This window comes from Octopus bimaculoides, chromosome 21 (assembly GCF_046866305.1).
Source record: "Octopus bimaculoides isolate indiv1 chromosome 21, ASM4686630v1, whole genome shotgun sequence".
NCBI lineage: Eukaryota > Metazoa > Mollusca > Cephalopoda > Octopoda > Octopodidae > Octopus > Octopus bimaculoides.
In genome coordinates this window covers 22,716,518-22,730,619 of record NC_142948.1, presented here as the reverse complement: position 1 = coordinate 22,730,619, position 14,102 = coordinate 22,716,518, and the positions used below count along the sequence as shown (strand labels likewise).

Here is a 14,102-nt window from a genome sequence, read left to right as displayed (position 1 = left end):
ACAGTCACTTTCACCACCACAACCAGTATAACCACTGCAATACCACCACCACATAACTAACACTATCATCAACACCACTATTACCACCATCACCTCAGCATCACACATCACACCGCTCCTGTTGCTATTATAACCACCGATACTATTTTATCCTCCTCCCATACTTATCTCGACCATCGTCATCATCAACACTGTCTCTAAATAGCAACGCCACCATAGGTTACGTGGAAACGATGTGTTTTCAAGGGAGGTAATCAAAGAACGTAACATTGTAATACTTCGTGTAAAGTAAATATAACAAATGAAAAATCTTTCACGAATCCATAAAAATTCCTGGATCATTACCAAAATTTCATCATCTGTTCCTTGTGTCATTTCCAACTTTTCCTGCAATTTTCATCAAATACCATTCACAACTTTTTGAGTTATTTTGCACACAGACGGACAGATGGACAAACCAGCGGCAATGAAAACAACCTCCTTCCTTGACGGAGGTAAATATTATTAGGAATTGTATTGTATAAAAAAAAATGCTTAAATATTTTGTGCATTGTAACCAGTTTATTGCCCGTAAATTTTAACAACAAAATCTTATACGGACCCCGGTTGAAAAGCACTGGTCTAGACTAAAAGAAAGAAAGTGGATGTGAAAGTGAGACAGGCAGTATGAGCGAGAAGAAAAGGGAGAAAGAGCGTGTGTGGCATATTTGATGTTGTGCTGGAAAACTAATCGAGTTTACGGAGTTCTATCGTGTGATTGGTACTGGAAACATGTGAAAGTCTCCCCGGTCTATATGTAAATATTGTTCACGCTTTGTTCACGGTTGTAAACAAGCGTCCTCTCCGAGAGAAGACACCTGTCACTCATCTGTTCGACACACAAGTGTCTTAGATAATATTTTAAATCAAAGCATCCAAGTGACTAACAAAGGCTCACTCAACAATACTCTGTAACAGTTGGCTGCTGAATCTGAAAAAATTTAATATTACTTTTCGAATTAACCCAAAAGTTTACTTTTCGGTTTCAAAAATTAAATTTTAAAGAATTTTAAATGTGATCAGCCCAACAGAAGAGACAAATATCATGGATTACAACCAAAAGCCTAGTTTTCTTCTTCAAGACCAGAAAATAGGACAACTTTGACAACTTTGATCAGTTATCGACTCTGTGCAAATATCAAGTGTAAACCACAAAGAAACACTTTCTATGTATCTGGAACGGTGACATTGTTCAACATACAAACAGTAAAAACTACAACCAAAAGAACTTGCTTCTTGTTCTTGATCAAAATATGAATCTCTATAAAGATAAATCAAGACCAACATTGAAGCAGATATAAGACTTTACCACTACTAAGCACGTAAATATTCTCGGCAGCAACTTGCCATGCAAAACAAGTCTTTCTCTTAAGGTCCCCAAAATACACCAGTCTTGATTACCTGCTGACCCCCACCCCTAAAACACTAAAATGCAACTCAGAGAATTGCTCTCATCTAGGTCAATATTACTGATACATACCTGAGTTCAAATTCCGTCAAGGTCGACTTTGCCTTTCATCGTTTCGGGGTCGATAAAATAAGTACCTGTTGAATACTGGGGCCAATGTTATCGATTTACCTCTCTTTCGAAACTGCTGGCCTTGTGTCAACATTTGAAGCTAATATTATTGCTGCATACGATATTCAACATATTCAAAATTTCACGTCCTCGTTAGGGCCCCAAATACTTTAGTTTTGAACAGTTGTTGAAGTTTTACATTAATCGAATCAGACTCAGACATTAAGGGCTCTGCTGTTGTTAGACGCATAAACGGCTTCCTTAGATGACGTTTTAATAAATATCATCTGCTTGGTTGACAAAGATATCCATATCTAAACTCTGAAAGTGTTGTGCCGAACTTGTTACAATTTAATTTTTATTTTAAATTGATACAAAAGTTAAATTAAAGTTAATGAATTAAATCCTATTTTATCTCAAATGGCCAATAATCAGTCCAATAGGAGCCACAAATATTTTAGATCACACCCAAAAGTTTGACTTCTTCAGCTTCTTTGATCAGTTACTGACAGCAAATTGGCAGAGTCGATAGAGCAACAGAGGAAATGCCTTACAGTATTTATTTCAGTTTGTTGCGCTCTGCGTTCAAATCTCACCGAGGTCAACTCTGGCTTTCATCCCTACAGGGCCGCTAAATAAAGTACCAAACTCGGGCGGTGAATTAGTGAAATCATCAGAGTGTCTGGTGGTATACCTTGTGATATTTCGCCGGCTCTTGGCGTTCTGAGTTCAAGTAACTCAATGGCCAGTTTGATTTATAGATGTATTCTAGTATCAGGTTTAACACCACCCTCATTCTTTCGACACCTTCAATGAAGTTCGCTCTATTATTTGAGCCAGGTTTCCAGTTTGAGAATAACTTCTCCCTTCTTTCCCTCCCACTAGGCTCGGAGTCCCTGCAAAGAGTCATGAATATTGCCCCTCCTCTTAACTAGACTGAAGTAAGACTCCTATGAAGGATGGTGCTGATGTTACAATCACAAATGCCCTTGTCTAAATCCCAAAGAACCAGCTTCTCCTGAAAGACTAGAATGTTCTGACCACACTCTAAGCTGGTAATCTTTGTAACTATGGTAAGAAGCACATTCAAACAGTATCTCTCTATAAGACAGAACTCATCAAACATGTTCTACACAGCATTGCTCATACTCACTCACATAGTCGAGATAGCATCCCACATACACATTGTAGACAACATTACCCACACATATTTTCTGGAGATTACCCCTCTCGCATATTTTACACAGCGTTCTATCCAACTAATTTCCCTCTTGATCCCACTTGCTGGTTCCCTACAAAACTCAAGTACAACCCTTTTAGAGTTTTGTACGTATATCTGGAACGATGTTCTTGGTTACACATAACACCCTCAACACAATTCTCCCAAAATGGACGCTTCCTCTTTCGAGACTAAAACACTTCAACCTTCAACGGTTGTTGACGTTGTACAGATATCCAGATAGAAACATTTAAAAGTAAAACACACTCACAACCACATGTAAAATACGCGTGGAGGAATTGATCGCAAATATTTCTGCAATACACATTCTAGAAGACTGCTCACCAAACACGTCTGTATGGCACATGTGTGTAAGACATATTTAAAAAAAACTTCTCACAAACATATCTGTGAGATATCTTCATCTACATTCCAAAGAGCTAACTTGTTTTGCAAGACCAGAATGTACTGACAATACGTTATGTTGATACTCCCTGGAACTATTGGAAGACCCACACTGTAGCAGTTCTCTGTTCTGCACTACATATTCCAGACGGCATCCCTCTATTTTAAAGTACCGCCCTACATGAGTGTATTTTAAAGTACTGCTCACAAAGATCTTTAAGACACAATTTAACGTATTGCTTCCGCAGTGGCGTGGCTTTAAAACATTGGCGCTGCTGTGGCTGTGTCGTAACAAGCTTGCTTCCCAAGCACATGGTTCGAGGTTCAGTCCCACTGGCACCCACTCTGGGCAAGTGTCTCACAAACGTCCTAAACTACATTTTGGATTTACAAAAATTCACTCCCCAAAGAACTAACCATAATAGGAATATGTCCTAATTTGATAAATTTTCATTATCATTTTAATTTAATCGATATTATAAGTAAGAACTTAAATTACAGCGTCAGCTGGAGCAATGGGCAGCCATATTGGAGCATGTGGTGTGTAGAGAACCGTGGACATTACATTAGGGTCACCAGATTGGGCTGTTTTTCATTACTGCACACTAATATTTCTATTTTTAATTCGGAGGACATTTGTTTATTTAAAATTTAAATTTTAAATATAAGAATCTTATTCAAAATCTTATTAAGATAATCATTAAATTAGAACTGACCCACCCGTAAAATTGGTGTGAGGATTACCATTCTTCCTCTCACAAAACCATTTCAAAGAAATAGAATAAAAATAAGATAAATAAAATAAAATTGACATGAACAGATTTGAACTTTCCAACAGGACGTATCAAAATAACCATAAAAAAAGAGAACGCGTGAACCAACAGACCATGTACATAATTATCTATTCTAAAATATTTAGCTTAGCTCGATTGAATAATGAACTAACCCACAGCTACTCCAAACTTAGACTTCAGTTTATTTTATAATTAACCCCTCAAACAAGAGTAATTTCTTTTACTGTCTTGGAAGCCGCTTAAACCGTTTGTTTCATGGTTTTACACGCCCCATTTCTTGTCAGTTTCTGCTCTTTCAATTCGAGGAATGGCCTTTTCATTACCGAACACACGTATGATATTTTGATTTCTTTCTCTTTTCTTTTATTATTCTCGGGGGGAAATGATTGAAGAGGAAGAAATTTTGTAGAACTCCGGAAAATCTTCCGCTTTAAATTTTCTTGTGTTTATTTTCGCATCCAGGCTGAAATCACACAGAAGTTATCTAAAGACATTCGTGGGTCGAGGAAATAAAATACCTGTCATTGTAGTCGTTTTAATTAACCCTAACCCTCCACCGAAATGCTTTATCGTCAGTCTTACAGGGAAATTGTTATTATTAGAACGTTCCGAACAAAATGCTTAGTGTCATATCTTCCGGCTATTCACTTTTTGAGTTCAAATATCGCCGAGATCCATTTTGCCTTTCATCCTTTCGGGGTCGATAAAAAAGTATTAGTTGAGTCGATGTAATCGACAATTTTAAGACTTAGTAGAACGGATTATTAAAACGTCGGTGCAGTACTTTGAGTTCGAATCCCATTGAGGTGAATTTTGCCTGTCATTTTTTTTTTCAGAATCAATAAAAATATCATTCAAATAATAAAGTTGGACGCTTATCTTCCCAAACTGCTGACTTTCTAACTAAATTAGAAATATCTTTTTTATAAAAATGCTGCAAGTGTAGTAGAAGTGATAGGGGTGTCGGACTAAATGCCAAAACACCACCTGGTTATGTCTCCTTACCTACTCGGTTCAAGCTACACAGGGACATACTATGCCTTATATTTATAGGAATCGATAGAAGAAATATCAGCAATATTCTGAGAGCTTTTCGATCGATTTCTTCTCTGACCTATAATTACGTTATTAATTAATATTTTAAGACTCTATAGTAGTGAGTTGGCACGCCGGGCAAAATGCTTGGGCTATTTCGTCCGCCTTTACGTCCAGAATTCAAATTACGCCGAGGTCGATTTTACCTTCCATCCTTTCGGGGTCGATAAAATAAGCACCAGTTGATCACTGGCGTTGATGCAATTGACTTACCTCCTTCGACCGAAGCTGCTGGCCTATTTTAAAAAATCTCTCCATCGTTCCCTCTACTTTCTGACACCAACATCACCAGCACCATCTACAGATCAGTTACGGAGGGTTTTGCTTAAAAACATTCCTATTTCCAAGTTTCGTTTTTAATTACAGTATTTTCCCCACCGATTATTTCCGAGCAGTCAGAATAGGGGTCTATAATACCCTTTATTTCGTTAGGGCCTCTGACACTGGGTGGGAGGAAGTGAACTTCAAACCAGAAATCTGGCCTGAACGCTTATGACAAAGTGAATGCTGCTTAAGGCGCCCCTCCATCTCCACGAAAACCAGATGATATTAAACTGAGCGAAGTATTAAGGCCCAGAGCAAGCAACACAAAGCATTGATTCCTTCGCTACGGTACCATATTTGATGGCATATTTTTGCTTTCAAATCGCACAGATGTTTTTGCGTTTCTTCCTTCGCAGGCAAAGAAAATAAAATACCGGTTATGTAGTGAGGTCGTTTTAATCAACCCTAATCCTCCACCAAAATGTTTCACCATAAGACTTAAAGGGAAATTAATAGAACATCGCGAACAAAATGCTTAGCGTCAATATGCTACCATATTTGATAATAGACGCACCTCCATTTCAGTGGCGCATATTCAGGAAAAAGGTTTTAGTGTATTAAAGCATGTATTAAAGAGGCTCCCATTTGCGTATTGGTTAGAGGTAGTCCACGTTACTCCATAAAGAGCATAGGGCCTTTTGCATATAGGACTTGGGGTGATTTATCTTTTGTTTGTCATAAGACTGCAATCATACTGGGGCGCCGCCTCGAACTTTTAGTCGAATGAATCGACCGCGGCACTTCTATTTTTAACCTGGTACTTATTCTATCGTTCTTTTTTGCCGAACTGTCAAACCAAATAGGATTTTGTTATCTGAAGACCAAGTTTCCAAACCACTTATTTCTCATATCACTAATTCCATTTCTTTGTATTTCAAAAGCTTTTAACTGCATAACAGGTTTGCAGACTTTTGTGTTAAACCAAAATATTCCATACAGTATTTACAATATTTAGTATAAGCGGGAGATGACAGAATCGGTAGATCATTGGACAAAATATCCTCTATTTGGTTACGTCCCTTCATGTTCCGAGTTCAAATCCCACTCAGATCCACTTTCCTTTCCAAGGTCCAAAAAGATCAATGCCAGTCTACAATTATTGGGCGGTGGATAGCAGAATGGAAATAGCGAGAGATAAAATAATTTATGGGATTTGGTTACGTTTTGAGTTCAAATTCCACCAGGACTGACTTTGTTTTTCACACTTTGGGGTCAATGAATTCATTCCCAGTAATTAAACATTATTGCGTTTTTACCAGTAATTAACCAGTCCATATTTATTTAGCTCCAGGTCAGTCATAATAGAGCAGATCCATGATCAAAGTTAGCCCCGCCGTGACAGTCGCGTACTTTTCCTGTATTGGGAATCCTGGGCCAAATTATGCAGTAGACGGTAGAATGTAATAGGAGGGAACACTCGGCTGCTAATTTTAGCTAGTTTATATACCACGTAGTAGCGTCTTCATTGTCTTTGAGACTTGTAGACATTCGATAACAGAATCAGAAGAGGAACGATGACTATTTTGTGCTATTTAATTCACTGTAATTTCGAGATGAAAGCCTGCCAGTTATTTTTACCCTACTTCCAAAACGTTAAGAGGGTAGATAAAATTCATACCAGTTATACCCTGAGGATTAATTGACTGGATATATCCCCTTCCCCTCATACACACGACAATGTGGAAATGAAGAATTATGATAGGAATAGGAGGAATGGCATACAAAATGACTTGTGGTGCTTGCTTCGGCTCTTTCAGACTCTGAATGCGAATCCCAGACCTTTGAGAGAAACATAACTGGAATGTTGGGTCGTTGTGAGTTGCATGTTTGGGGAATAATGCAGGGGTACAATATTAGGGACATAGTGCAGTCCATAGTAACCGGAAATACGGGAAATGTCGGAATGGCTTCAATCTTCGCACTGTTTATTTTCCTATACCGTTAATCATTCGACCGTCTAGATACGAACATCACCACCCATGCCTCTACCTATGCCACTACTCACACCGCCAGCCACACCACAAATCGAATCAGTGGGTTCCTCTTGATGGTCATTTGATGTACTGGAAATAGTAGCTCAATCATACAAAATTCATATCCCTGGTGTCAAGCAAAAACTGACGCATTTCATAACTTGATCAAAGTCACAGCTGGAATACCATTGGATCATAGATCTGCGTGGTCCAAGCGGGCAGAAGACAACGCAACAACTTGGAGATAATCCTAAAAATAAATGAATCCCAATAAAATACCTTACAATACCAGAAATTGTCTAAATTATTTGATTTTTCGTTTAGTTTTGGTTTTTTGTTCCAGAAAGATTTCAGGCTAGTTTCGATGAGGTCAACTGGATATATACAGACAAAGATTTAACGCCACTCAAACAAGACCTAATCCAGATTTCGAATGATTCTCACTTGGGTTGTGTCAATATAAAGTCTCATGGCCAAACTTTCAGAGTACACAGGTAAGTACACACACAAACTGTTTTTAAAATCCGTTTACCAAATCTACTTATAAGGCTTTAGTCAGCTCGGGGCTATTGTAGAAGACACATTGCCCTAGGTGGGACTGAGCGGGAACCATATGATTGGGAAGCAAACTTCGTACGACACAGCCAACCTAAGTCCAAGACGTTGTCTACAGGGTTGTATACCATTCTTGAAACCGCCAAATCGCCTTCAAATCACCCCCTCCCCACCACCATACAATCTTTAAAAGAAAAGAAATGTAGATACAATCATTTAAAAAGTATAGAAATATAGAAATGACAATAATTTGCACTTAAATTCTCAGGATAAAAGATGGGATGGTTATGACTGGAGCGCCTTTGGCCAGTCTAATTTAGAGCTAAGTTACTGTTGCTGGTCAACGGGGATTTCATGCAATTACTTAATCTGCTAGAAACAGCAACCACATCTCCAAACTATCGCTTATAAAAGACATTTTGGGCAGTGTACTCCTAAGCAGACGAGCCCACCTCGAGCAGTTCACTACTGGAAACCACTTTTAGTTAGTTTTATTTGATCGGGGCTAATCTAGGGGTAAACAACGGGTATAACTTCCTGGGGCAACGAAGGAGATTGTGGTCACGACCTACAAGCAATAAGTTAAATTTCCATCAAATGACATCCTTCCATCGAAAGAAATAGAAGATCCGTTAGTATTTCTTTTTTTTTACTAGCGTTTTAAATATCCATAGTGTCTGAAAAAATGGGATGGTTACGACTGGAAGAAGTTTTATATTCTCACTCTAAATGCTCGTTATTCTTTTTTTCTTCTCAGAGCTGTATTGGTGGCAACCAGTCTTGTCTTTAAATCAATGCTGAGTTTGGGCTTTCAAGAAATGCAATCCAACGAAATTGATGTCACTCATTGGTTTGGAGATATTGAATCTGCCAAAGGATTTTTTAACTACTTGTACACCGGGACCATTGAGTTAAACGAGTCTAATATAATATTTATGCTTCAAGTTTCTCGTATGATATTTCTAGAGCACTTAGAATGCCATTGTGAGCAATATCTCTTACAAAAACTAACTTTAAACAATGTTTTAAGTACAACGGAAACAGCTTTAAATTACGAACTGAAAGATTTGAGTAAAATTTGCTTTAAGTATTTGAAAAACATTGAAAGATTGCTTCCATATAGTCACGAACTTCTTTCATTGACTCGAGAACAATTCAAAAACTTTCTGACTTCCGATGCAACGAAGATATTAAAACGCACTGTAGTTGCTCGCATGATCTCGCATTGGAATCAAAGCCATTACAGCGAAGTAATACATACGTTTCCAGAACGCAACACCTTAGTTCAGATGTGGAAAAGTGAAAATCTTCATGTGAAGAGGAAGAAAATTTTAAAGAAAAGATGTACTTCACAGATCAACTGCCAGAATAAAACTAGATCAGTCAGGATACAATGGACAATTTTTATACAAGAATCTTCGGGCAAAACAGCTCTATTTTCTCCTCAAAATAACAGCTGGGGAATATTTAAACTTCCGGCCATGAAAAGAAGTAAATTGATTGGTTTATTTGAAGATCATATACTCGCTTATGTTGACAAAAACCGTATCGTCTGTATAGACATAACGAATAACGAACACAAAACCAGTTACATTGATGATACACGAAATATCAGAAATAGAACTAACAAAGTCCTTCCTTCTCGTTTCTTCTGTTTTGCCAATTATCTCTATAACATCAGCCCAATCCAATCGCACGGATTCATTATTGGTTGGGGTATTTATCGATACAGTTTCCGATATAATCATTGGATAATAATATTTGATATTTTCATCGGTGATTCCAAAGAGTTTTCTGTTAATATTTTTGATCGAACAGACTATTATGAAGAGCAGAAAATTGCAACAATGTCTTACAATGTGGATCCTCATAGCGTTACTTACAGTTTTGTACATAATACTCAGCAGTCAGAGTACAGTACGTTTACAGTGATGTCGGCACATAATTCTGCGGAAAACATGGTAGAGTTACCAGAGGTTACATTTGTACATGTAAAGGGAAAGTTGATCGGATTCAACCCACCTCTCTCTGATGTACAAATAAACCATTTGGATGATGGCTTAAAGTTTAAGATAGCTATGGCTAAACGATTAGCAGGAAAAAGAGACGCAAACAAAATGTTGGCGCCAGGAAGCGTAGACCTAAAGTTTCCAGTTCAAAAAACAAAAGAAATCACCTCAACTAAATATTCGGATTCAGATTCGACAACAACGCCATTTGATTACGATAAAATATTCGTATTTAACTCCAAAGTCTATATTGCCATGAATTCACATCCGTTTCATTTTAATGTGTTTTATTGCGATTTTCATACGAAGGGGATTAATTCTTTGCCTCCTTTACCAACGATATTTGACGAAGATTTCATCATATTGCCAGCGTATTTAACCAAACCAATTTCTTCTGTCATGAAAAGGGCAGAAAGTTACTCGGCGCTCGAAGCTTGTAATCCCAAATGGGCAATCTCCCGTTGGAAAGGTACCTTCAGACAGGTGAAGGATTGATTTGTATCTGTTCAAACTGGGTGGTATCTTTGCTCAGAAGACTGGGTCTTTAGAAACAAAAATATTAGAAAACAATCTATCCCTGAATTAAATTTTAATCAACAATGAATAATTGCAATCCTCTTCGAGCTCACGTAAAAATATTTTCGACACGTCTTATTCGAATTTTTTCTGATATCTAAAATTGTCTTTTTTAAGAACAAATCTGAGACGGGTCTGTGTACACGATTAATCTATATTTAATTTTTATTTTAAAGATTTATTTGTATTTTCTAAATAAAATATAAACCATTTTTTTTAAATGTCGAAATTTTGATATCAGATGGAGAGCTGATGTAGCAAGCTCCTCGGTTATGAATCTCAGAGCAGATGGCAATTATGTTGACATTTAGAAACAGCGCATGTTCATTACAATCATACAAATCAGAAATCGGGTTTTATTTCATTTTCAAAGATATGTTTCTCTTGAAAATTAATATTCATGTCATTTTGTATAAGCGGCAAGAAATGTGATAAAAGTTGAATTATTACTAGCTACCAAGGGGGCGAGCTGGCAGAACAAAATCCTTGGCGGCATTTCTTCCGGATTTTTACGTTCTGAGTTCAAATTCCATCGAAACTGATCTCGCCTTTCGGAAGAGATAAAATAAATATCAGTCAAGCACTCGAGTCGATGTAATCCACTAACGCCTCCCACTTATATTAGGAGTGGCTGTGTGGTAAGTAGCTTGCTTACAAAGCATGTGGTCCCAGGTTCAGTCTTTCTGCGTGGCACCTTGAGCAAGTGTCTTCTATAGCCTCTGGCCGACCAAAGCTTTGTGAGTGGATTTGGTAGACGGAAACTGGAAGAAGCCCGTCGTATATGTATGTATGTTTGTGTGTCTGTTTGTCCCCCCCCCCCCCCCGCCCAATATCGCTTGACAACCGATGCTGGTGTGTTTACGAACCCGTAACTTAGCGGTTCGGCAAAAGAGACCGATAGAATAAGTACTAGGATTACAAAGAATAAGCTTTGGGATCGATTTTCTCGGCTAAAGGCGGTGCTCCAGTATGGCCGCAGTCAAAATGACTGAAACAAGTAAAAGAGTATAATTATTGCACGTAGACCATATTTCCTGATATTACCATCCAAGGTGACAAGATGGTATACATGTAAAGTATACTCGTCATACGACGGAAACACTTTGATAGTTGTAAGGGTCTCAAATTTTGGCTCGAAGCCAGCAATATAAGGAGACGAAGGAAAGCAGCGAACTGGCAGTCGTTAGCAGGCCGGGGGAAATGCTAAGCGGCATTTCGTGCGTCTTGATGTTCTGAGTTCTAATTACGCCGAAGTCGACTTTGCCTTTGATTCTTTAGGGGTGAATAAAACAAATACCAGTTAAACACTGGGGCCGATGGAATCGACTTAATCCTTCCCCCGAACTTGCTGGCTTTCTGCCAAAATTTGAAATTAATATAAGTGGAAGGGGTTATTTGATTACATCGACTCGAGTGCTTGACTGGTATTTATTTTACCTCTTCCTAAAAGCTAGATCAGTTTCGGTGGAATTTGAACTCAGAACGTAAAAATCCGGAAGAAATACCGCCTAGCATTTTGTTCTGCTAGCTCGCCTCCTTGGTAGCTAGTAATAAATCATTCTAATTTTGCCACCAGTCCGGCAATTGTTGAAGGACGAGGAAATAGATTGCATAGATTTCAGGACTTGCCAGGAATCGACCCTAAAAAAAGCCGCAGTCCCTCCCGCACCATGATTATTATTGAATTTTTTTTTAAAGCGGCGAACTGGTAGAATTGTTAGTGCGCTGGACGAAATGCTACGTTCTAAGATCAAATTCCGCCGAGGTGAGCTTTGCCTTTCATTCTATCGGTGTCGATAAGTACCAGTGAGACACTGGGGTCCATGTAATCAACTCATCCCCTTCTCCAAAATTGCCGCACTTGTGGCAAAATTTGGAACCTTTACTTTCTGTTTTTCTTTTTTCAAGGCAGCGAGCTGGAAGAATCATTAGCACGCCGGATGAAGTGATTAGCGGTTTTCTCCCGTCGCTACGTTCGCCTGCCGAGGTTGACTTTGCATTTCATCCTTTCGGGGTCGATAAATTAAATACCAGTCAAGTACTGGTGTCGATGTAATCGACTATCCCCCTTCCCCAAATTTCAGGCTTTGCTCCTATAGTAGAAACGACTGAGTGAAAAAGCAGCTCATGTCATCAAAGTGATACTGAGCTATAAATATACGAATCCCAATATGGCCATCATGACTGATAAGGCAACATCAAACACATGCATCACAACCATATGTGCGCGACATGGTGGTATCTGACCTTGCAGTTAGAATTTTCTTCAGGTCAAGTAGCCCATCCCGCTTAAAAGGCTCCTGTATAACAGTGAAATATTTCACTGTTTAACATAAAACTGAACTGACTTAAAAGTCTGCCAGAAAGAGAACCTAATTCTCCCTCAGATTATAATTTGTCTGTCTGGAGAGAAACAAAAGATCCGTTGGATAATGTTCTATATTCTCTGACAATTAGATCTTTCGAAGGAATCCTTAACGTTGGAATACGTCTGACTATAGGGTCTACTTGATCACATCTGACCTGTGGTTAAAAGATATCAAAAATGAGTTTTACTGTTTAGCTCAGGGGTTCTTAACCATTTTTAATCTATGGACCCTCTTCACTATTTTAATCTGGTGGACCCCTAGTTTAATAGAAACTCCTTACAAATTCTTCTTTCGTTTTTCACACGTTAATTTGTGTAGGTTGAATTGTGTAAAATGTTAAAGAAAGAAACCTGTTTCTTGCGATACATACATCTAAAGCAAAAGTTTTTCGGGGAACCTTAAAACACTATTTTTGATCTCTAATTCACTATTTTCTTGTGTGGATTCTCTCTCACACCAAATCCGGTTTAGACTAAAAATTTTAAAAAAATTTTCGGCGGATTTCTGCATTGAGCACCCCATAATTTTTTAAAATTTTGGCATTTTTAGAAAATTTTTGCGAATTTGTTTTCTATACACGGGAATTCATCCAATTATGCAAAACCAAAGCAATAGTATTTTTTGAGTGTCATTTAAGGGTGATTTAGCTGTTACTTTTAGCACATCTCACGACTACCTGTTACACTACTAGTTTGTCACTCCGACCTATTGATGTTTGTCAATATCTTTCTCCGCATAAAGAAATTTAATGGCCTATTGCTGGGATTAAAGCAAAAAATTCCGACTGTACGTATTTTGAACTTGGATTTAAAAATTAAAATGAATCCAGAAAATTTTTCTGAAAATTTAAATAAAAAACAACAAAAATAAAGTTACGATGTGTTACATGGGATGATTAAGGAGAATTCAGTAAAATATTCTTTATATATGGGAAGTAACTCTAATTTATATATCAAGGGAAGCAACTCTAGATTTTTCAAAACTATTTAAGAAACATTTATCTGTACTTATAAACACGCCTAAGATCTACATTGTCTTTTATTTGTTTGTGATTAGACTAGCCATGCTGGAGCACTGCCTTGAAAGATTTTTAGTCGACTGATTCTCGAACCGCTAAGATAGGGGATGTAAATACACCACCAGTTATCAAGCGGTCGTCACACACATACATACATACATATATGCACGATAGGCTTCTTTGAATTTCCTATCAAATTCACTCAAA

At 37.9% G+C, this 14,102-nt stretch overlaps 1 protein-coding gene across 2 annotated transcripts; it reads left to right on the top strand.

Moving 5' to 3' along the window:
- The first annotated feature begins 4,156 nt into the window (after window positions 1-4,156).
- LOC106877432 (uncharacterized) lies at window positions 4,157-13,182 on the top strand. 2 transcript variants are annotated; one of them, XM_014926333.3, is made up of 3 exons: window positions 4,157-4,308; window positions 7,712-7,862; window positions 8,681-13,182. In XM_014926333.3, exons 1-3 carry the CDS (start codon window positions 4,284-4,286, stop codon window positions 10,425-10,427), a joined length of 1,923 nt encoding a protein of 640 aa, XP_014781819.2. In that variant the 5' UTR covers window positions 4,157-4,283; the 3' UTR covers window positions 10,428-13,182. The 2 variants fall into 2 exon arrangements, with proteins under 2 accessions (XP_014781819.2, XP_052831542.2); XM_052975582.2 differs by having other exon boundaries at window positions 4,173-4,308; window positions 7,716-7,862.
- The last annotated feature ends 920 nt before the right edge of the window (window positions 13,183-14,102 follow it).